At 49.7% G+C, this 22,133-nt stretch overlaps 4 protein-coding genes and 1 pseudogene across 5 annotated transcripts in view; 3 read left to right on the top strand and 2 right to left on the bottom strand.

Annotated features, from left to right (window-relative positions):
• The first annotated feature begins 7,255 nt into the window (after nucleotides 1–7,255).
• On the top strand, nucleotides 7,256–9,870 carry TNFAIP8L2 (TNF alpha induced protein 8 like 2). Its single transcript, XM_006919763.3, has 2 exons — nucleotides 7,256–7,339; nucleotides 8,958–9,870. The coding sequence occupies exon 2, from the start codon at nucleotides 8,963–8,965 to the stop codon at nucleotides 9,515–9,517; it is 555 nt and encodes a 184-aa protein (XP_006919825.1). The 5' UTR covers nucleotides 7,256–7,339; nucleotides 8,958–8,962; the 3' UTR covers nucleotides 9,518–9,870.
• Nucleotides 9,871–10,005: 135 nt separating this feature from the next.
• Nucleotides 10,006–16,855, bottom strand: LYSMD1 (LysM domain containing 1). The gene is made up of 3 exons (XM_006919762.3): nucleotides 15,971–16,855; nucleotides 11,591–11,955; nucleotides 10,006–11,184 (listed from the first exon to the last, which is right to left on the bottom strand). Exons 1-3 carry the CDS (start codon nucleotides 16,148–16,150, stop codon nucleotides 11,046–11,048), a joined length of 684 nt encoding a protein of 227 aa, XP_006919824.1. The 5' UTR covers nucleotides 16,151–16,855; the 3' UTR covers nucleotides 10,006–11,045.
• A 58-nt stretch (nucleotides 16,856–16,913) lies between these two features.
• SCNM1 (sodium channel modifier 1) lies at nucleotides 16,914–19,720 on the top strand. Of its 2 annotated transcripts, none has more exons than XM_015595552.2 (7): nucleotides 16,914–17,084; nucleotides 17,351–17,421; nucleotides 17,669–17,757; nucleotides 17,867–17,964; nucleotides 18,077–18,165; nucleotides 19,162–19,376; nucleotides 19,526–19,720. In XM_015595552.2, exons 1-6 carry the CDS (start codon nucleotides 17,034–17,036, stop codon nucleotides 19,328–19,330), a joined length of 567 nt encoding a protein of 188 aa, XP_015451038.1. In that variant the 5' UTR covers nucleotides 16,914–17,033; the 3' UTR covers nucleotides 19,331–19,376; nucleotides 19,526–19,720. The 2 variants fall into 2 exon arrangements, with proteins under 2 accessions (XP_015451038.1, XP_006919823.1); XM_006919761.3 differs by having other exon boundaries at nucleotides 19,182–19,376.
• On the top strand, nucleotides 18,237–18,355 carry LOC112469082 (annotated as a pseudogene).
• Nucleotides 19,721–20,176: 456 nt separating the features above from the next.
• Nucleotides 20,177–22,133, bottom strand: part of TMOD4 (tropomodulin 4) — a 4,056-nt gene continuing 2,099 nt past the window's right edge. Inside the window, exons 4-9 of the mRNA XM_015595551.2 lie at nucleotides 22,042–22,131; nucleotides 21,775–21,905; nucleotides 21,581–21,688; nucleotides 21,064–21,207; nucleotides 20,683–20,827; nucleotides 20,177–20,293 (exon numbers count right to left, since the gene is read on the bottom strand). Of these exons, the coding sequence (XP_015451037.1) occupies nucleotides 20,271–20,293; nucleotides 20,683–20,827; nucleotides 21,064–21,207; nucleotides 21,581–21,688; nucleotides 21,775–21,905; nucleotides 22,042–22,131 (641 nt within the window). The 3' untranslated portion in view covers nucleotides 20,177–20,270. The remainder of the gene's footprint in view (nucleotides 20,294–20,682; nucleotides 20,828–21,063; nucleotides 21,208–21,580; nucleotides 21,689–21,774; nucleotides 21,906–22,041; nucleotides 22,132–22,133) is intronic.

Below are 22,133 nucleotides of genomic sequence, written 5' to 3' on the forward strand. Positions count from 1 at the left end.
GAATCCAGCCCTCGCAGGCCGGCTAGACCCCGCCTTCCCGACACCTCTCCGCCAATAGCATTCTCGGGGCGGGGCGTCAGGAGCTCCGCCCACCAAGAGGCCAGGCCGGGAGGCTGAGCTGGAGACCCAAGCCAGGCGCGAGCTGGAGAGCCCCGCGGACAGTCGCTGAGACCCGAACGGTGGAGGGGTCACTCGCTTTAACATGGAGAGGCCCCGGGAAGGAAGAGCATCTGGGAGGACAGACAGGAAACCCGGAGACCTCGGCTAGGCTGGGCTGGGCTGTCAGAGCCGGCGCGACCCCCCTCCCTCCTTTCCTCTCCCCAATGGCTTTGGCTACTCTGCTCCCGGGGAAGTCTCCTGCTACCCCGCCGCCCACTCTACCCCCAACTCTCTGCACCTCTTTCTATTCTTTTTACTTCAGTCCCCCCTTATTTCTCCCCACGTGCCTCCTCTGGTTCATCTTGACCCCGATAAGGGAGGCCTAGCAGGCACTTGAGAGCTTGAGGCCTGGGGAAGGAAGATGTCAGCAGAAGGTTTTCCTTGTCCCCATCATCGCCTCCTCTCCCACTGCTACTGTCAAAGCAGGATGGGCTTGGGCCACTAAGCCCGGGACTAAGGAACCAGGAAGCCAGAGTGGCTGACACTCAGGCTGTTGGTTGAAGGAGGAGGACAGGTGAGTGGGGCTGAAGCCAAAAGAGAGATGTGGGGTGAGGAGAACTGGCTCCGAGAGTTACACAGAAAGAGGAGCCACAGGGAGACCTGAGAAAGAGTGAAAGTGACCAGCTGTCCCCAACCCCCATAGCCTTACTGTCCCCCAAACACAGGGTTAGTAATGTCCTATCTTTCCTCAAAGGACCCTGGGCATCCCTCCAAACAGCAAAACTGCTCCTTTTCCAGCCTGACCTTCCATAAAGACCCTTTGATTCTGGGAATGTCAGTAGGGAGGAAGAATAAGGCTACTTTAGGCAGCCCTGATTGGCTCCCACCTTGGTATTGCCAGCTAAGATTCTTCCCTGCGTGGGGGCTGGGACAAAAGACAGACGTTCTCAAAATTCCCAGGGTAGTAGGTGGCCTGGGAGACATTGGCATTCTTGGATAGTTTTATCTGAGTGGGCACCTCCTTTCTCCTCACCCCCACATCTTGATCTCTGCACTGGAGAAAAGAGGAGACAGGGGTTTGCTACTTCTGACCAGTCTTTACTGGACTGAGATCAAGGTGTGTAGCATCACTGTCTGGGCTAAACCCCACCGTGAGGAAGCAGGAGACATAAACACACAAACACAGAGGAAGAGAGACACAGAGATGGAGGCAGGTGAACTAGTGAGATAAACAATCAGAAACGATGGAACAATACTTACACGATGTTAACTGGGGAAGGTCTTGGGTCCAAGGCAATTCAGTGGCCAGTTGGGCTGTTTTAAAGGCTGAAAAGAGGTTTTGGGGGAAAGAAACCTCAAAATGTAGAGACACTCAGGTTGAAAGAAATCTCCTCAACTCCTAGCACCGGGCTTAGGTACTCAAATATGTGCTCATCAAATAGATTAGTGAAAGGGGATTAAGGTGTAATTCATTTAAAGTTTAAATAAATTAAGGTGTAATTCATTTAAAGGGCCAACTAAAATCTCAATTCAATAAGTATTAGGCACTCACTTTAGGTACAATCCACTGTGGGAGATGGTCCCAGTCTTTAAGAAAACAACCATCTATTTATAAAAATATAAAATAAGACTTGCTTGTACTAAATGATTAAAAAGCAAGACTGTCTCAAAAAAAAAAATGAAAAAAGCTACATCGAACATAATTCCTAAATGGGAAAAAAAAAAAACCCAACAAGAAATGTGAAGGGTTTTTTTTTGTTTTTTGGGTTTTTGTTGTTTTTGTTTTGTGATGACTACAGGGAAAGATGTTGGATACATTTTATCATGGGTAACAGGAGAACCTTGGTGGGAGCTGGCTTGGTGCAAAAGAAAGGAAAAAATGTTCTAAAGATGAACATAGCTTAAGCAAAAGCTTTTACTTGGTGAGCATGGAGCCTAAAGCATGGATAGCAAAAGGTCCCGTGTGACTGATACGTAAGAAAGATATTAGTTAGAAGCAGAGGAAAGGGGAAGAGGGAAGCGAATTATGGAAACCCTAAAATGCCAAGGTGAATAGACTGAAATAATTTGATAGGAATAGGATGTTACGTTAAGTTTTTGAATAAGAGCGTTACTTGTCAAAATGCTTTATTGTAGCGAGAAGACAAGGAGACCTCCACAAAAACACAGAGAAGTTCAAGGATGAGGGGAGAGAGACGGTCAGACAAGGATGGTAGCATTGAGTATGCAAAGAAATGGATGACTCTGAGAGCTATATCTGAGGACAAATCCAAATGACTCAGTTCCTGCTTCCCGGGGTCTTCTGGAAAAACATCACATAGTCCCACCAATGGGTGCCTTTAATAAATTCAGCATTTCCAAGTGTGGAAAATCACCCTCTCCCAGTCTCTAGTGGTAGCTATTTCAAATGCTTGCCTCTTTTCTCAAGTTCCTTTCCTCACCACTTGCTTGCTCATCTTAGCAGAATTCACAGCCGTCTTCAGAAAAAATAGAGGTAACAAAGTGAGAATTCCACTGACTCTTTGCCCTCTGCGGATGCACTTAGCTACATCCACACCTGCCTCTCATCCAGTAGATGAGGCATCCATATTGCCTGCCCAAGGCTCACCTTTGCACCTCACTGCAAGCTCCGTGCACACGGGGCATGTCTGTCTTGCTCACCACTGTAGCCTCTGCATTTAGCACAGTGCCTGTCACTAGCAGGTATTGACTGCGAACACACTAAATCTGTACTCTGTATCTCCAACTTAGGAGCTTTATGCCACATCTCTTCAAATCTTCCTTTATTCTTAGCCTTTTTTACCACCATTTTCCCCTCAGCATATACACATACTCGAGCATCTCCTATAATTAAAAGAAAAAAATTCTAAACTCTCCCTTGATCTTTGTCTGTATTTAGCCATCACTGAATTTCTTTCCTTCCTAGCTGAATGTCTAGAGTCACCTATACTTGCTGGACCCATTCCCCCTTCTCATCCACTTCTCAAGCACTTTAGTTTTTGCCCCCACCAATCCGCTGAGATCGTTCTCATCAAGGCCCCTGTTGACCTCCTTGTCACATTCGATGAACAGCTTTGTAGTCTTTATCCTTCTGCCCTCTTTATGACATTTGACCTTGTCGATGCCTTCTTCCTTGAAATATCCTCCTATTTTGGCTCTCGGGTCCTTTCTCTTGACAGAGCTTAGGAGCTTAATAAACAGATACATTCTTAAACGAACAAATGGCTTCACTTCTGTTAATATGGCCTCTCTTTCTCAGCCTTCTCTGACCTCTCCTTCAATGTTGGTGTTCCCTAGGGTCATGTCCTAAGTCCTCGCTTCTTGTTCTACACATCTCATTGGTCAAGATAATCCATACCAATAGTTACAGTAATCACTTCTGTGCTGCTCACTGTAAAATCTAGCTATTCGACCTGGGTCTCTCTCCTGAGCTCTAAACTCGGGTATGCAAGTATTTATGGGATACTTCCATTTGTATTTTTCATAGGCATCTACCACTTAGTCTAAAGACAGGAAGCTTGTCTCTTATCTTTGTATCGCCAGCACTTAGTCCTAATGCCTGGCAAATGGTAAGTAGAGGAAGAAATCAATGCATCTAAAATGTGAACTACCTCCAGCAGCCAGGCGAAAGTCTTGCTTGACTGTTTCAAGTCGCAGTGAACTTTCTCTTCCTGAACCGATGAGAGTGCTGATCCGAACCGTGGTAAAGCCTCAGCTAAGTAGGAACACAGGAATGTTCCATTCTGAGTATTTTCTCAGATAACTGATGTTTATCTAATTAAGTATAAAATATTTTCATTTTAACTGTGTCACCTAGGAATTCCTAAAAAAAGATATCATTAATTTCCTATGGATTACATAGTGGGAAGAACATGACTAGGGGTCATTAAGACCTAGGTTGGCCTTCCGAGTACAGATTCACATCTCTAAGGCCGCGCCTGTCATGTGTGAGTGGACACCTTACCTGCCTGCCTACCTCACAGGGTCAGATAAGATAATGTAGATGAAACGTTTGTAAATCTGAAAACGTTTCACACATTTAGGTTACCATCATTTCACGAAATTTTTGCTTACTCAGAAGCAGCTCTGTGAACTTCATTGTCCAGGAAAACAGTGAAGACTCCAATGTCTAGAATATACATATTTAATACTGTTGGCTCTTCCTCTCCAGAGCCAAAAATGCTACGATTTTCAACTGTCTGCTTTTTCGTTTTTCTAGTCTCCCCTCACTATCTGCGGTAATTTGCATTGTTATCAGCGTAGCTTCTCAAACCTCCTCTTTCCTCTTTTAATTTGCTGCTAATTATATGCTGTAGGTTTGGAGAAGGTTACTAGCAATGGGTATCGATGAAGAGAAAATAAAAGCAAGCCTTCCCCACGAGCGAAGTAAATACCGAACATTATTACATGAGACACTTATGTCGCGGCTGCTTCCCCCTCGTCTCCTGGTTCTTGAGTGTGTTTTGAATTGACTCTTTTAACAAATACTTACTGAGCGCAGTAGTGCCAGGCACCGCGCTGGCACTAAAGCATAAGCTCTGCCCTCGTGGAGTTTATGGTCCAGAGGGGAGGCGAGTAATAATATCACAAAGGACCGTGAAGAGTGACTATTATAATAGGAGAGCTATGCAGTCCAATAGGACTACATAACCGATGAGTCTAATGTGATTTAGGGAGTCATGATGGCTTCACAGAAGATATGACCCTCCAGCTGAATCCTGAAGGTCAAGGCGGACTGAACCAGTCAGGGAGAGAGGTATGCATGAGAAGAGAGTTCCGGGCAGAGAGATAGGAAATGGGAAAGTCTGGAGCACAGGAAGAAGTGGGCGGGGAGGGAGAGTAACTCGGTTCCTCCATGGGGAGTAGTGTAGGAACTGAACCTCCACAGAAGTAGAGCGGAGTATGAGGGGCAGACGGGAGGGGCAGACGGGAGGCGAAGCCGGAGGGGTAAACAGGGAAGGAGTGGGTAGCAGCTTTCTGGATTCAGAAGGTATGACTGTATTTGTATCTTCTCGTATTTTCGCTCCTCTTCTTATTTCCCCTTATTTAATTAAAAAAGACTTTTACTTTTCTTGCGATTTCTGGTAATGCTGCCTACTCTTGTCCCTAGAGTGTGTGATCAGTGATAGAGCATCCGGGAGTAGAAGGCTGCCACATTCATTATGAGGTTGAAGTTATTACTTCATAACCTTGTGAGGTAATTATCAGAAAAAGCAGAGGACAAGGTCCCCAGTCTGCCATTTACTAGCTCTCTAATTTGGGGACAGGTTATCTCACCTCTTTAAGCCTCAGTCTTTTTCACTAGCAGAAAGGATCTATCCACATTTAATTCATAAGGGTGTTGGAAGATTAAATGAGATATTTACATAACATCTAGCAGAGTGCACCCAATGGATGCCAGCTCCCATTCCCTCCCGTGACATCCCTTCCCTGGCCTCCTAGTCTGCTTCTCATCTGCCCCCTCGCCTCGCTCCATAAACTTTCCCTCTTCTTTGCATTTTCTAAGACTCCTTCTTCTCAGCCTACCAACGTCCTCAAACTCGGCTAAAAATAATCGCTCTCAGTCCAGCTCCCCATGCCCATGAGCTACCTCTCCATTTCCCGTCACCCCATTAAAGCACCACACTCCTTTAAAGGACATTTCCCATCCGCATTGTCTCAAGGACCCTCAGCTCGGGGCCCTGGGCTGAGAGGGACAGGAGTGAGGAGCGGAGACCCCACCACTGCCTCTGAGGACACCGATGGTTCGGAGTCGGTGGCAGGCTGACCGCCTTGACTTCTGGACTTCAGTTTACCCTTCACTTTTTCACAACAAGCCAACTTTCCAAGCCCTCTCCTTCTGCTAGAATTTCTGGTAAAATCACCAAATCCGAAGGGCTCTCATCAGTTCTCATCCTGTGCTTCATTTAAGCAAGCTATACCACTGACCACTTCCTTTTAAGCATGCCCCCTTCCTCAGCTAAAAATTTATCGACGCCTCTAACCCGTTCCCACTGCTCACTTTCTTGATCAAAAACCTGTAATGTCTCCCCATTGCTTATGTGAAAACCCTCGTCTTGATCAACTCCTCCAAGGCCTTCCATGAGCTGGTCTTTTTCCTTCTTCGCCTCTCTCTCGAGCAACCTACGCTCCAGGCATACAGAATAAATCGCCACTTCCTGAGTATGACCTGTATTATCTTTTTTTTTTTTTAAAATAAGATTTTGAACCAAACTGACAATGATGTGGGGAAGCAAGATCTTAAATGCTCCCGTGTGTTATCTTTATTCGCTGTCAGGCTCACGCTCATCCCCATCATATGGGAAGCGCTTCAGCCTATTAAATACTTAAATCCATCCTCCCACGTCTACCTCTTCAGCTCTCCTAGCAAAAATAATCTACACTTTCTTTACTCTCAATAATTCCTAAGCTTTTGTTAATGCTAATGACAGCGTTTGTCTATTATAACTATCTATGCTTTCCTCCCTGCCCAGGCTGTAAGATTCTTGATGGTAGTTTTGCCTTGTTCAGGAACTCTAATTTACCTTGATTTTTGTATCTTTAGCAGCTGCAAAGCACAGTGGGTAAGTAAGGCTTGTTTCCTCTAGTGGGTCAATGCTGTGCTGACACCTGCTGGTCACAACTGGTTCTGCAGCCATGGCCCCAGCACCTTCCTCACGCCAATGCTAAGGATGGGGACAGTCTGTGCCACCCTTACCCAGCCGAGCATGGGAAGCACATGCTTGTGGTAACACTGCCCCATAGCACCATTCTTCCCTGGAGAGTTCAGGAACAAACTCAGACCTGCTGGCCTCCGGCTTGTCTCTGGCATCTCCAGCTCAAGTTCAGTTCACCCTTGAGAACTTTTCCCACTGACCTGCACTCCGGCAATTTGTACTTTGCATCCTCCCCAGTACCACAGAAAAGTAAGGCGAACAGATCCCAAAGAGCTGGGCAGCAAGGACAGAAAGAGGCAGACAAACAATTTGAGAGCAGGGGGTGTGCAATCCCACCTCCTTTCCTCAAGAAATCAAGACTATCTCGCACGGAGTGCGGTTCCTTTGGACTTTTGCCATATTTCTAGGTTCTTGGGCCATAGACCTTCTTGGTGACAGTATGAAGAACCGGAGGTTGAGCAGAGAGTAGGTAGGCGGGGCTTGAGAGGTGGGGCCAGGCCAAAGGGCCTCTCACTTAGGAGCTTCTCCATTCTGTCAGCTCTCCCGGAACACCCAAGGCAAGACTGGCACCCAGTGCACGGCAGGTGAGGGACCGGCAATGACAGAAGGATAGGATCTAGGGGTGATGGTGGCAGAAGAGTCCCGATTCTGTCAGCCTGCCTGAGCTTTCTATGCTGTGAGGCTCTTACCTGATAGTATTTTCAGGTCCCCTGTGGGGAGGTCCAGCTCAGTTTTCTCTGGGGCAAGGCAGCCTCAGACAGACAGACAGACAGACAGACAGGGTTGGGGATGGGGCGGGGGCAGGGCTGAGGCATGGGGCTGGAGATGGGTGTGTGATGGAGCACCCAGAGAGGCAAGGAAATCTCAAGAGACTTGGAAGTAAATGTCAAGGCCAGAGGGAGAGCATGGCCAGGGGACCACAGGGCAGGACCCGGATGAGAGAAAAAGGGAGACTGACACACGGAGAGAGGGGGGCACAGTGGACCAAGGTGAGATGGCATCGGGGCAGTGGGAGCGGGCTAACAGGAAGGCCAAGGAGGAAGGAAGGCCCACATGGAGCAATCTCCTCTTCCGGCCATGGAGCATGGTTCAGAAAGGTCTGGGCAAAGCCGGGAGCGAAGCGAGGTTGTAGGTCCCCACCGGACTGATTCAGCTGGGGAAGAACCCCCCCCCCGGCCCCGCCGGCACCCTTCTCCCCTGCCTCTTCACATGCCCATTTTGGTTTGGGGGAGAGGGTGAGGCTGCTCTCACTGCGGTCGCAGCCACATCCTGCAGAGCAGGGAAGGGGGAAGTAAGAAGCAAAACAAGCAGAGGAACCACAGGCAAAGACCATAGGGAGAGAACATGGACCTGTGCTGCTGATGGGCCCCAGGAGGGGCCCGGTTCGGCCACAGCAGAGGACCTTAGACCTTCAGTCCTGCCTGCCCCCCGACGCGCTTCTCACACTCCCTCGGTGTGCTTCGAGGGCGTCCAGAGCATTCCAGGGAAGGCTTCTCAAGCCCGTTTTGATCATCTGCTAGTGACTTGGGCCAGGTTGCTTAATTTCTCTTAGCTTCATTTTTCTCATTGCAAAATGGGGATACCTACCTTCCAAAGGGTTGGGAGGACTGAGATAACGCACATAAAACCGCTGGCACAGAGCAAGATCTCAGTGTAGTTACTATTTTTATCGGGACTCCTGGGTCTCCCATATTTCTCATTTAAAAGCAGTACGTCACACTAGCTGACATGGGCTTTTGGAGTTAGCGACAGTTGTGTTTACCGTGGCCTCAGTTTGCTCAGCTATAAAACAAGGGATAGTAATACCTACACCTCACAGATACACGGTACATCGTCAATGTCCAAAAATGGCAGCTAAGAGAATTTTTCGCCAGGTCAGCCTGATCTCCACTGTCACAGCGACCGCCTACTTCTTAAGACTCGACTCGTGGTGGGCGGGCCTCTGGTGTCCCCTCAGTCCTCCACCAAAGCCATGACTGCTCCTCTGGGCTGCTTTAGACATGGCGATGTCCTACAGTGCTAGAGAGAAAAAAATAGGAACAAGGCCCAGCGGGTGGAGGGGCCCAGGGGGAAAAGGTGGCAAAGATGATGAGCAGCCAGAAACCGAAGGCAGAAAGGGGAAAAGTCATCTCTTTTTCTAAGGAAGCCTGTGGCCCTTCTTCTGTGACTGACCACATCCCTCTCCCCCTCCCTCTTCTCCAGGACCCATGGAGTCCTTCAGCTCGAAGAGTCTGGCCCTACAGGCCGAGAAGAAGCTGCTGAGTAAGATGGCCGGCCGGTCCGTGGCTCATCTCTTCATCGACGAGACAAGCAGCGAGGTGCTGGACGAGCTCTACCGTGTGTCCAAAGAGTACACGCACAGCCGGCCCCAGGCCCAGCGGGTTATCAAGGACCTGATCAAGGTGGCGGTGAAGGTGGCCGTGCTGCACCGCAGCGGCTGCTTCAGCCCCGGCGAGCTGGCCCTGGCCGCCCGCTTTCGCCAAAAGCTGCATCAGGGCGCCAAGACGGCGCTCAGCTTTGGCGAGGTGGCCTTCACCTTCGAGGCCGCCGTGCTGACCGACCTGCTGACCGAGTGCCGGGACATGCTGCTGGAGCTGGTGGCGCACCACCTGACGCCCAAGTCACACAACCGCATCCGCCACGTGTTCGACCACTTCTCGGACCAGGGCCTGCTCACCGCCCTCTACGGGCCCGACTTCACTCAGCACCTGGGCAAGATCTGCGACGGGCTCCGGAAGCTGCTGGACGAGGGCAAACTCTGAGCGCCGGGCGGCGGCCGCGCGGCCGACTGAGCCACGGCGACAGTTCTAACCCCGCTCATCCGCACTAACGCTTCTCGGTCCTGGGGCCGCAGCCTTTGCCAAGGGCGCCTCTGACTCGGGGGCCACCCCACCCCCACCCCGCCGGTGGAGAACCCATGCTGAGGCTTGCGGGGTGCTCCCACTCCGGCCCCGGGACAGGAAACCGGCTGCCCGAAAAGACGAAGTGAAACTTGGATCTCTTATTCCCCCCACAGGGATGTCGGAACCAGGAAAGCCCCTTCTCCTAAGAAGTGGGCGGAGAGAGCAGAGCCCGGTTAACCCCTCCGGGGACACTAAAGACAGAGGGGGGGGAAGGGGCCTTTAGGGACATCCTAGACCTCCAGCTCCAGGCAGAGTCTGGACAGAGCCCAGTGGCGCTGTCCCGGAGTGCAGGCAGAAGGGGCGGGCAGGGCAGAGTCTGGCAGGCGAAATAAAACTACTAAAACGTGCACAGGGCTCAACGTTTAATCTCTCCAGCTTCTTATATCTCGTGATCGCCACGGAGGAAGGAGAAACGCCACTTCTCTAAGCACTGCCATTTCCACACAGGAGACAGGCATATTTCCTACTTCTGTTTAAGAAACCCCCCCAAAACTGTACTGCAGATCAGGGCTACAAATTGCGAATAAATAACGCAGCGAGGAGCAAGGCATAGGTCGACAGGCTCTGGTGGGGAAGGGTTATAACCAAAAGACCCCCACGACACGAGGACTCCACGACTGTCCTCTCTAAATTTCAAGGAAATTCTTCCACCCCTTAGTCTCACACAGGCTGACAGAGGAGCAGGTTAGAAGGCCGAACTGGTGGCGTGGAGAGTTCCAGTCCCCACCTCGCTGTTTTGTCTCAGAGTAAGAGTTGTGAAAACTTACAGCGAACTGGTTAGTCAAGACGGAGCCGATTCTTTATCGTGAGACTGGGGAACAGGCCTGGCCATTTCTGCAGCGGGCTAGGTCACTGATTGCTCTGTCCTCAGTAACATGCTTGGCTAAGAAGGTGGGGAAGATGGGGAGCCAGCAGTCACTGGCTCACTGTTCCTGGGTCCCCTTCATCCCAGGGGTACAGAAATCCCATTTTTCAGCTAAGAGTGGGAAAGAATAAGATGCAGCAAATAAATATTACTTCAATATAGCACCAAATAAATTAGGTAACATAGGGGGACATGGTGAGGAAGTTGGGGGCTGGGAGAGTCCCTGCCTCCCTGCTCTAAGGCCAGGACTGGTGAAAGGGATGGGAAAGGCAGCAGGGATGTAAAAAGAGCCTTTGAACCTGAAGGACGACTCTAGTCAGCCGGAGAACTGAGAAGGGGTCTACTCTCCACGCACTACTCTTGCCAGTAAAACTGGCCCAGGCCAAGGAACTTTCGATGGACAGGAGGCTGGGGAAGACGGGAGGCGGGCTGGGAAGCCGGTTCTAGAGCCTCACCGCAGGCTCCCCTCCCCCTCGAGTTGCTCCTTCAACATCTTGCTTCTCTCAGTCAGTTCTGGGGACATCAGAGTTTGAAGATTTCATCTTCCTGGTCCCGAAGTGTCCGAGTTCGAGAGGTCCGGGTCAGCGGCACGGGACCTAGGACTGCTCGTTGCTGCATCCGAGGGGGGCTCAGGCGAAGACCTGAATCCTCCCCAGGTGCCCTGCAGGTAAGGAAAGGGGAAGAGAGGGACAGGTCAAGGGAAGAACCCGAGAATGGCCAAGTGAGGAGGTTCGTGGGAAGCTGCCCTCCTCTCCTAGTACGCACGAGCTGGTCGCCCTAAGATGGAGTCTGGGCAGCTCCGGGATCAGTCCTAAGCCCGCTGCTCCTTCATGGGCCATCAGGGCGGTAAGAACAGTCAATGGTTTTACTCTGGCAACAACGCGGGACCGTCTCCCAGCCTCTATTCTTTCAAGCGGCCACTGGCTCTGCTCATTGTCCTGGGCCACCTGAAGGAAGGGCTTCACCTTGCTTCTGCTGACACTGTGCTAACTTACTTGTCTGGTCAGGTCAGGCCTGAGAACGGAGACGTCTATGGCGGGGCTTAAAAGGAACCGTTCAAGACTCACCCACTTTCCCCCTTGTTCAGCTTCTGGGCGGCAGCCTTCTTTGACAGGCTGATCTGTGAGTCAAGCTTCTTAAGGAAATCAGAGGCGGAGAGGTCCTGGATGGGGGTCGGGGGTTCCTGGCCAGGTGTGGGAGGGGCTTGGCCGTTGGCGCGTCCTGCACCTGTCTCTTGTTTCTTCCTCTCTGCTGAGAGTGGCCCAGCTTTATCCTTCCTCGGCTGTCCCTCTTCCTCTCCATCTTTCTCCTCCTCGGAATCTAAACCATTGAACAAGTCTCTGGGCTCTGTCAGGATGGGGATGTAGAGGGTTTTCTTCAGGAAGATGGAGTCATTAGTATAAAGGCGGTTTGCACGCTTAATCTGTTCCATCTTTAAAAAAAAGTCACCACAATTAATGACAGTAATAACGATAAATCTTACATTTGTATAGCATCTGATGCCTTTGAAAGTGATCGTATAGTCTTATTCGACCCTACAACAAGCAAGCTAAAGTATAAAGGTTTGATATTATCCTTATTTTATCGATCGGTAGTTTTTATAGCTTTTGGTCTGAGGGCCTCTTTACATTTAAAAAAAATACTGCAGAAAAAGCTTTTATTTATGTGGATTATAGCTATCAGTGGTTAAAGTATTATATATTAAAACTGAAAATTTGAAATACACGTATTTATTTAAAAATAACAATCTCATTACGTTAACATAAATGTTTTAGTGAAAAATAACTATATTTTCCCAAAACGACAAAAAAAATGTAGCAAGAAGAGGGGCATTGTTCTACGTTTTTGCAAGTCACGTTAACGTCTGACTTAAAAGAAGACAACAAGATTCGCACATCTGTCTCTACGTTCGCTATGTTGCAGTGACACGTGATGGAGCCTTTGGAAAATACAATACGCTCATGAGAGTGAGAACGAAAAAGACAGATAAAGTCTTATCATTACTACAAAAATGGTTTTGACCTTGTAGGTCCCTGAAGAGTCTCAGGGACCCGTTGGAGCCCGTGGACCTCACTTTGAGAACTTCTGTTAAAGATGAAGGAACTGACGCCCAGGATGGTTGGGTTACTGGCCTGCAGTTATCCGGCAAGTTAACGACAGAGCCGGGGCCTCTTTGCTTTCCACACTAAAATATTAATAATTTCACTGACCAAATATTTATTTGGTACCTATTTACTCATTACTGACATGGTGACTGGTAGCGCCATCTATCTGTCTCCAAGGGTCGAAATATCAACGTCACCTTTAACTCATACTTCTGGGTCACCATCGCCCATGCCCAAGTGGTCAACAAAAGTGCCATAAAAATCTCTCCCATATCTGCTTTCATCTTCACTCTACTGCCACCACCTCAGAACAACTCTTAATATTTTTCATCTGGGTACTGCGAGTTTTTAAACTGGTCTTTCTCTCCCTGTTCCTACTCCTCCTCCACCCTGCTGACATCTATCTTTCTAATTAATCTGACCAACCCATTACCCTCTTTATAAACCTCCTACGGCTCCCCATTGGCTCAGATAAAATCTAAATTAGCATTCGAGGGCGTCCTCAATCCAGGCCCCAAAGGGTGTCCAGCCTCATCTCTCTTCTGCCACCTATACATTTTGCCACTCCCAGCTTCTCATTTTTCTTTGAACATTTCATAATCTTTCTCAGTTCTGTGTCTTTATTTATCTGCCTGAAATGCTATCCCCTCTCTGCCTGGAAAGCTTCTACTTATCGATTATCACTCCCTTTGTGTTAACTCCTTCAGGGCTCCCAGTGCAGACTGTAAATATTGCAGCAATAATACCTACCCTATTATGTTGTTATTCACCTCTCTGCATATCTGTCCTGCCCAATCCCTGTGAGTTCTTTAAGGGCAGGGATGGCGACTTGCTGGCTCTGTATCCCTAAGGCGCTGCTCAGCATCGCACAAACTTGGCACACAGCAGAGGCTCATTAATGCTTTGTGAGTACACAAACTAGATAATAAAATATAGAAACCACAGATACATCAGTTTTTTTATTATCAGAGGCCAGGCAGCCACTTTTACTAAAAATTCATCCCATATTGACATCAGTTTGGGAAATCATATTTCTTATATCTGTCTAATATCATAGCTGTTTCCACCCTGGGCAAAACTACTACAAATAAACTGGACTAATAAAATCTTATGCTTTAATGTGTTTAAAACCAGATTAATCTGAATAAAAAAAGTTAAAACTGACATGGCTAAGTGCTGTGATGCTATTCATTTTATTTTGCCTAAAAAATATCCTATGTCCCTCCTAGCTCCAAGATGCTATGGATTAATCTATGAATTTTCTGGTGCTTTTGTTATTTCCTAAAAGTACCATACATCAGGGGACATCATTCTACTCTTAAAAAGGCTGTAACCAAGGCCGAAGCCCAGAGTCCTCACCATGGAGCCAGTCTTCAAGAGCCAGAAAGGCCATTAGAATCGAGTTAGTTTAACAGAGCAGTATAAAGTGAGAATTTTAGAATGAGATGAACTGGTCTGAATCCTAGTTCTACTAATTAGACCTGTTGTGTAGTCGATGGCCTGTTTCCTTATCTTTAAATGAGAGTAGTTACACCTGCCGCATAAAGCCTTACGAAGATAATGAGATGACATGCAGCGCTTGGCACACACTAAATGCTCTTTAAATGACAGGTAGGTAATGACAGGTAATTATCATTACTTAATACATCTCCCTTATTTTACAAATGGTGAGAAAACTGAGGCCCCAAACAGGGGAAGTGCGTTATGTAGTCACTCAGCCAGTAAGCTGCAGAATGAGGCCAGAAGCTAGAATTCTTTACTAAAGAGCTTTTCTGTACTTAGAAAGCTGCAAGGCTATAAGAAAACCTCAATAAATAAATGTCGATTCACTAGTAGCAAGTTCCCTTGTCTGCACAGCTTGAGGCTTTGCTGGCATGGCTGCTCAGTACTTTCATATCCATTGCCTTTGTTTAGTCAATGCCCTCTACCTGAAGTGTTCATCTTCCTATACTCCCGGTCTCCATGTGTGGCAATCTTAGCCATACTTTCATTCATTCAAGAAACATCTATTAGGCTTCTATGTGCTGAGAACTATCCCAGACTCTACAATACAAAATCGAAAGGAAATAGTTCCACCCCTTAAGAGTACAGGTTATTGCGAAGACAAAGATGTAAACAACTGGATTACATAGGTTTGCAGAGAGGCGCAGAGGAAGGAACTTCTAAGTCTTTCAAGGCCCTTGACGATGGCTCCCTTCAAATCTGCACTGATGTCCACCCCTGCTCCCTTCCAAATAAAAATTAATCTGATTTCCCACCCTTTGTTAGTACCTCTACAAACTCACCGCATTCTGTCACCTATAACCATTATTTGTGTCCCTGTCCATTTCTCACTAGACTGTAAATTACACGAGGGCACCGACTATACATTTTGTTTCTCTCTCTTAAGATGGCTACCACAGTGCTTCAAACCGACCAAACATAAAAATGTTAGCTAAATTCACTTCTGATCTCCCACCCTTTGTTAGTACCTCTACAAACTCACCGCATTCTGTCACCTATAACCATTATTTGTGTCCCTGTCCATTTCTCACTAGACTGTAAATTACACGAGGGCACCGACTATACATTTTGTTTCTCTCTCTTAAGATGGCTACCACAGTGCTTCAAACCGACCAAACATAAAAATGTTAGCTAAATTCAACAGGATATGGAAAAAAAACACCAACACGACCTCATCACCTTTATGCAATGTATTTTCACACCTATCAAATATACCCTATGCGTGACCTGAAATGCTTGACTATACAGTACCTGTTTTACATCAAAAAAGGGCACCTTCCTGGAAAAAGAAGGCAGAGCATTGAGGAGGAAAAAAGAACAAGAAGAGATCAGCACTTTAGGAACTTAGAACTAAAAATCAGCTCTCCGTTATTTGCTGTAAATATTTAATCACTCAATTGAAAAGTTTCTATGTGGTTGATAGTACAGACTTTGGAGTCAGACAGACCTGTTTGAATTTTCACTCTTTATCTCATTAGTTATTTGTCCTTGGTCAAACTGGTCAACCAATCTAAGTCTCAGTTTCTTCATCTGTAGAAAGGGGACGATTATACCCTTATAGGGATGGGAGGACCAAACCAGCTAATGCATGGGAAGCCGCTGGCGTAGTGACTGGTATACTACGTGGGTGCTGCGCCTCTCCACTGGGATGGTGGGACGCGATTTGTCCCAAGCAGACAGTGCAACGCTGAGATGGGAAAACAAAAAGATAAAGGTGGATCAGACGACATGATACATGAGGAAAACTTCAGGGGAAATTGCCTAGAAGGGCCACGACATTCTCCTGAGGAATAAATCTCTTCTAACTAGTTGTCCACATCTCAATCCTGGAAGACTCACCGTCACCCCGTATTTGAGTGCTAGTCCAGCCAGGGTGTCTCCGGGCGCCAGCGGATGTTCCAAGCGTCTTTCCCTTACTGGGGAGCAGGCGGACTGCACCAGGCTTCCGTAAGAACGAGCCCGGCTCCCTTGAAGCAGTCCTGAGCCCCCGAGGGGGGCCTGTCTAGAGGGAGAAGCCATCCCTTCACTCTGCGGGCAGCTGGGCTTGCAAGTGCTGGAGGCTCGGCTAAGGGACCGACAGTGATCGGCCCGGGGTCTGGAGACGGATAACCAGGGGGGTCCTTTTCTCTTCTGTCTTCTCTCCCAAGTCTCCTGTCTCCCCCAGCACTACGCTCCCCTTCCCCTGTCACTTCTCCTCCTCCAAGCCCCTGTCCCACAAAGCTGTACCCTGAGTATTCAGTCCCTCCACGAGACTCTCCTCAGCACCACCCTCCGACTTTCGATCCTCTATAACAACTCGCGGCATTGACCTCTGACCTTTGAACTCTAAACACCTTTGTCAACACTAGGCTCAGTCCGTCCCTTGGTCTGGCATCCCGGTCTCCGGGTCCCCCTACACCTCGACTCCACCCCGTCCCGCGCTTGGTCCGCTAGGGTCGTGAACAAATTAGGCCCACCCAGGTGGGCTGCCGCCGCCGCCGAGGCGCGTGATGATTGCGAGTTTGAAGTACACTTTCCACTCGGAGATCCTCAAGGGCCCACTGCGCACCCTCAAATTCGGGCTCCACATCTAGGTTCTTATCCCTCCAAACGCCTCGACTATGACCGGATGCCAGAGCCTGGATCCAGCAGGGCGGCAAGCTCTTCGAAAAAAGACTTCATTTCCCAAAAGGCTCCGCGCCTGCATGGTCGCAGGGGGCCATAGGAAATGCAGTCCCCCTCGGCGGGCTGGAGGCGGGCCTTCCGGGTCGCGCGGCGCACGCCCGGAAGCGCGTCCCCGGAAGTAGGCAGGCAGACCGGAAGGAGACTCGAAGGCTAGGCGAGTCCCACTCTTGCTACGGTGGCCTGAAAGGAGTGGCGAAGGCGGTGCAATAGAATCTATTGTTTCTGGGGCTCAGTCGTGATGTCTTTCAAGAGGGAAGGGGACGACTGGAGTCAACTCAATGTGCTCAAAGTAAGCGCGCGAGCGGAGCGTCTGGAGCAGCTTCCGCCGCCCTCTGCAGGCCGCGAAGGGGTGGGGGGGGGTTGTTTGGTTGCTCTGGCAACAGCTGGGGTGGGGCGGGAGGGAGTCAGGCTGGCCTGTGACCCTTCCTCGCTCTAGGATCTCTGCTTTCCCCATGGGGTTTAGTCCGTTTATTTCGTTCCTGTCGTCTCCCTCCCCACCACCACATCCTCCTATCCCTCTGATCTCACCCGGACTTCTTCCCCTACCCTCTGCAGAAGCGAAGGGTCGGGGACCTGCTGGCCAGTTATATCCCAGAGGATGAGGCGCTGATGCTACGGGACGGACGGTGAGGGCGAAGAGTGGATGGAGCCTGAGGGCTCTGTGGTTAGAGACCAGTAAAGTTTTGTTATTAAGGAGGAGAGCGGCAGTATCTGGGATTCTTTGGTGGGGAGTGAGGGGCAAGGATGTGGGTGATGGAGATTGGGATACTTGGCAGTTGGGCTTTGGAGAGGACTTCTAGGACAGGGTGGGACCTACGGGCAGAACCCCCCACTTCCCAAGGACTGTTTATCTCCTTCTCCCCTCCTCTCCAGCTTTGCTTGTGCTATCTGTCCCCACCGACCTGTTCTGGACACCCTGGCCATGCTGACTGCCCACCGTGCAGGCAAGAAACATCTGTCCAGTAAGTTTGGGAGAAGACTCTGTGTGTGTGTGTGTGGAGAATAAACCTTTAAAATGTCTTCAAACCACTTGTGGTGCACTGCTTTTAATTCTCTTCCCTTCTTCCTCAGGCCTGCAGCTTTTTTATGGCAAGAAGCAACCAGGAAAGGGAACAGAGCAGAATCCAAGACAGCAGAGTGAACTGGAGAGGAAAGAGACCAAAGCGGAGGTAATCAGAGAGGGAAGCGTGTGTTCCTGGCAGGACGTGCTCCACACCTTAGGCTTGAAGGGCTTTGGCTTCTAGGAAGAAGCCCTGACCCTGTCTTCCATTTCCAACTCAGGCTCCCCTGTTAACCCAGACCCGACTCATCACCCAGAATGCTCTGCACAGAGCCCCTCACTATAACAGTTGCTGCCGCCGGAAGTACAGGTGTGTGGGGTGGGAAAGCCAGGGGTAGGGAGGGACAAGAGGAAATCAATGGCTCTAAAGTGATTGTTTTCATCTATGGCCATGCTACCCTGAACAAGCTGGATCCCGTCTGATCTCGGAAGCTAAGCAGGGTGGGGCCTGGTTAGCACTTGGATGGGAGACCACCTAGGAAGACCAGGTGCTGTAGGCGTGAAAAAAATTAAAAAATAAGGGATTGTAAGCTGACAAGATTCTTGCGATCTGTGAGGTCAACCAAGGGTTGCCTCGCCTAAAATAATAAAATAAGTAAAGTGATTGTTTTTCATATCGTATCCTGAGGAATACTAGTATTCTGGAGATGTAACTGGTATTTCAGGATAAAGAGAATTTTGTAGTTAAAAAATTGGGGAGGTGGCGCTTTGCAGGATTACAAAGTAGGATACTTTTGAAGAATAGTGACATTTGTGTATTTTAAGGTCTCTACAAAGTCTATGATAAAAAGCTTAAAAAATTTTAACCTAGCCTTTTCTAAATTTATTCGATTCCAAAAGGCTTTTAATACAGGAGACTTATTAATATGTCGAGGAACACAGCTTAGGAAACACTGCTTTAACTCATTTCCCATTCGCCGAGAATACTCACTGGCGATGCTTGCAGCTACAGCATTTATCCCGAGATTACTCGCAGATTATAGTCCTAACCTTACCACCAAAGTTTGCCATGAAATATCTCACTTTTTTGGTAGTGGTATTTCCGCATTGCTCTAGTATATTGATAGTCTTTGGAAACAAATGACATCATTCTATTTAGAGCATTGTTTTTGGTAGTGGTATTTCCATTTACAAAATCCAGTAATTCTCGATTGCTGAAAATGTCAAATCCTAGGAAACGTACCGTTCCTGCACGTGATGTTAATTCAATGTGAGCAGCGAGCTGCACTTTATTTTCTAAACGAGAAAAGGGTTAAGGGGTTGGGAGTCACAGGAGAAACAGCCCTTTCCTTTACTGCTTGTACAGACTGATTATTCTCTACCCAGACCAGAAGCCCCTCGTCCCCCTGCCTCCCGTTCCCCTTTGCCACCGCCAGAGGTTGAACTCCACAGTAGGAAGATCAGTAGGGACCCTGAGCCTGGGGCTGGCCCGCAGGCTGAGGAGTCAGCACCTGCCTCATCTGCTGCACCTGTGAGCCCCACGAGGCGACGAGCCTTGGATCGTTACCTCACCCTTCGGAGGTGAGTTTGCAGGGTCACCGTCCTCACATTTTCCCTTTTCTCTCTGACCCTCCTTTTTTCGAAACCTTCTCAATTGTTTTTTTCTTGTCCCATTGACTTCTCAATAAACCTCCAATCCTGACCAGTTCTGTTTTCTCTGATGTTTCCAGCTCTGGATGGATCCCGGACGGAAGAGGTCGGTGGGTAAAAGATGAGAATGTTGAGTTCGACTCTGATGAGGAGGAACCTCCTGATCCCCCCTTGGACTGACACCTTTTCCTCATTTAATCCACAAATAAACGGCAGTGGGCGCTGGGAGCCTAACTTTGCTCGGGTCTGGTTCCTTGTCCCACTGCAGGATTTCAGATGTGTTCATTCCTCCCCTGCAATGTACACAGCTCCCCATACGCTAGCCCCTCCCCCGCCCGCTACCAGGTCATGCCAGCGCCAGCTGCATGCAGCCCGGTGCCCTATTAATAAGTCTGTTAGGAGGAGGTCTTTGCCCTTCGTGTCATCTGCCTTCTTCCCTACCTCCACGGAAAGTCTTTTCCTCCTTCAGGTCACATGAGGGTTGTGGATAGACACTGGGGGGGCCTGGAAACCCGGCCGAGGCCAGGTAGCCTGTGAAAGTAGAAGAGACTAACGGATTGGCAGGGTTATGGGGAACACCGGGGGAGGGAGCTCCCCCACCTCCTCCTAGTAACTTGAACCTCCCTGCCTGCTAATCCCCAGAGTATAAATAATCCCCTGATGAACTGGCAGTAACCCTTGGGGGTTAGCGCCAAGATTTCCACCCCAAAGCCCAAGGGAGGAGGCAGACCGAGTAGACAGAGGGCCTTTATTTACAGGAAGGGGGGCAGATGAGGACTTAAGCATTCGGGGCTCCCAGCTCTAGCTGGTCGGGGAAGGGCAGTGTTATCTCTTTTTTTGCTGGCGACCTGTAGAGGAGAAAAAGTAAACATGAGTCTTTGTTCCATTTCTTGCTGTCTGCAAAGGTGCTCTTCTTTCCCCTTCCTTGGCCAGACTTGCAAACAGGTAGCGCGTCTTAGGCCACCAAACATGCCCACCCCACAATAATAAAATAAGAAGCAACACGACAAATAAAAGTACTGTGCCTCCAAACAGGTAGGTCTAGCTTCCTTTCCACTTCTCTACAGGGACGTATATTTTGGGGGTAGGGGATGCTTTTCTATCTACTTTCTGATCACTGTTGGGATAGAACTGCTCGTGTGAATATTGCTTTGGCAGCACCCCAGGCTTTTTGGCACTATGTCAGCTGTCGGGAGGCTACCGACTTGCCCCCGACCCCGGCATCCGAGCTACTCACGTAGTTCGTTGTTCCGGGTCATGGCCTGGGCTGCCCGAGCTCGTGGCCCCTGCTGCGTAAAGTGGTAGCCGAAGCGGACGATGGAGGGACACTGTTCGAGCACAGTGGCCATCTCCATCTCCACGGCATCGCCAGGCCACTGGCGCTGTGGGGGGAGTGAAAGCTGTCATCCACTCTCTGGGTGGCTCACCGTCCCAGACCACCCACCCTCTGGGAGGTCTGAGTGGGCGATGAGAGCTGCTCACCTGGCCCGCCTCAAAGGATAATGGGGAGAGTTCAAACAAGATCAGCTGGCCACCCCCGCCCCTGCAGTGGTTGCCTCAGGGAAGAGACTCAGCGAGTGTCACCTAAATGCAAAGCCCAGGGGGATGGAGTGCTGACCTGGTTGTCTACCCGGAGCTCAGTGAGTGTGGCGTTTTCTCGAACCGCCTTCAGCACGGCCATGAGCCCTGTGCTGCTAATGAAGTTGGATTCAATGTTCAGGCTCTGGACGCTGCGGTTCTCACGCAGCATGTCAGCCACCGCCTGGGCAGTAGGGACTTGGGTTAGGATTGGGGGACAATGTCACAGGTGACTGAGGAGAGAACAGGAGTAAGAGGGAAGCACAGCTCTCTGAGGAGCGTCCTTGAGAAGCTGGAGGTGGGGATGCAGGGGGAGCGACGTGCGGGTGGTGGCAGGGAGGTTAGGCGCCGGAGTGTGGGGTGCTGGGGGGATGGCTCCTTGGGGAGCCGACCTGAGCCCCTCAGAGCTATGAGCTGTAGTTCCGAGGGGCGGAGGCTTCCCCAGGGCTACCTGAGAGCGCGGTGGGAACAGCAGCCCCGGCACAAGCCGTTAGTTCTGCCCTGCGGGGTGCGTGTCAAAGTACGAGGCGAGAGCTCGTGGTGTCAACTAGCCTCACATTGGCAATGGGGTCACCACTCTTCGTGGCCACCAGACTGAAGCTCCGGACGTGGGTGTTCGTCTTCATGGCCGCACACAGCTCAGTTAGCATGGCTATCGGGATGTCCTGTCGGGAACAGCACGTGGGGCTCAGGGACTCGTATGTCAACAGAGTGTCCCAGGCTTATTGTTTGGAGAATGGGGGCCACGTACCTGTATATTGTTGAGGTTCACCTCCTCCAGGTTCTTATCATTGCTTCGAACACTCTTCAGTATCTCCTCGATCTTCGTGGGATTTGGGGGCTCATCTGGCACCGGCTTATACTTGTCAGGCTGCACCACACCTGGGGGTGAGGGCAGGAAGGGAGACCCAACGTGTCCCCCACAGTCTCCTCCCCCGTCGGTCCTCTCCCCATTCACCTGTCCCACCCTTTGCCGCCTCCCCTCAGGCCCTGGGGCCACGCTTCCTAACACACTCACTGCTGATGCCTTCGGTGTTGCAGATTTCCCCGCTGCAGATGGCATCGTAGTACTGCTTGTTGCTCATCAGTGTGTACATGCCCAGAATTGCT

The sequence above is a fragment of the Pteropus alecto genome, unplaced genomic scaffold, assembly GCF_000325575.1.
Source record: "Pteropus alecto unplaced genomic scaffold, ASM32557v1 scaffold106, whole genome shotgun sequence".
Lineage (NCBI taxonomy): Eukaryota > Metazoa > Chordata > Mammalia > Chiroptera > Pteropodidae > Pteropus > Pteropus alecto.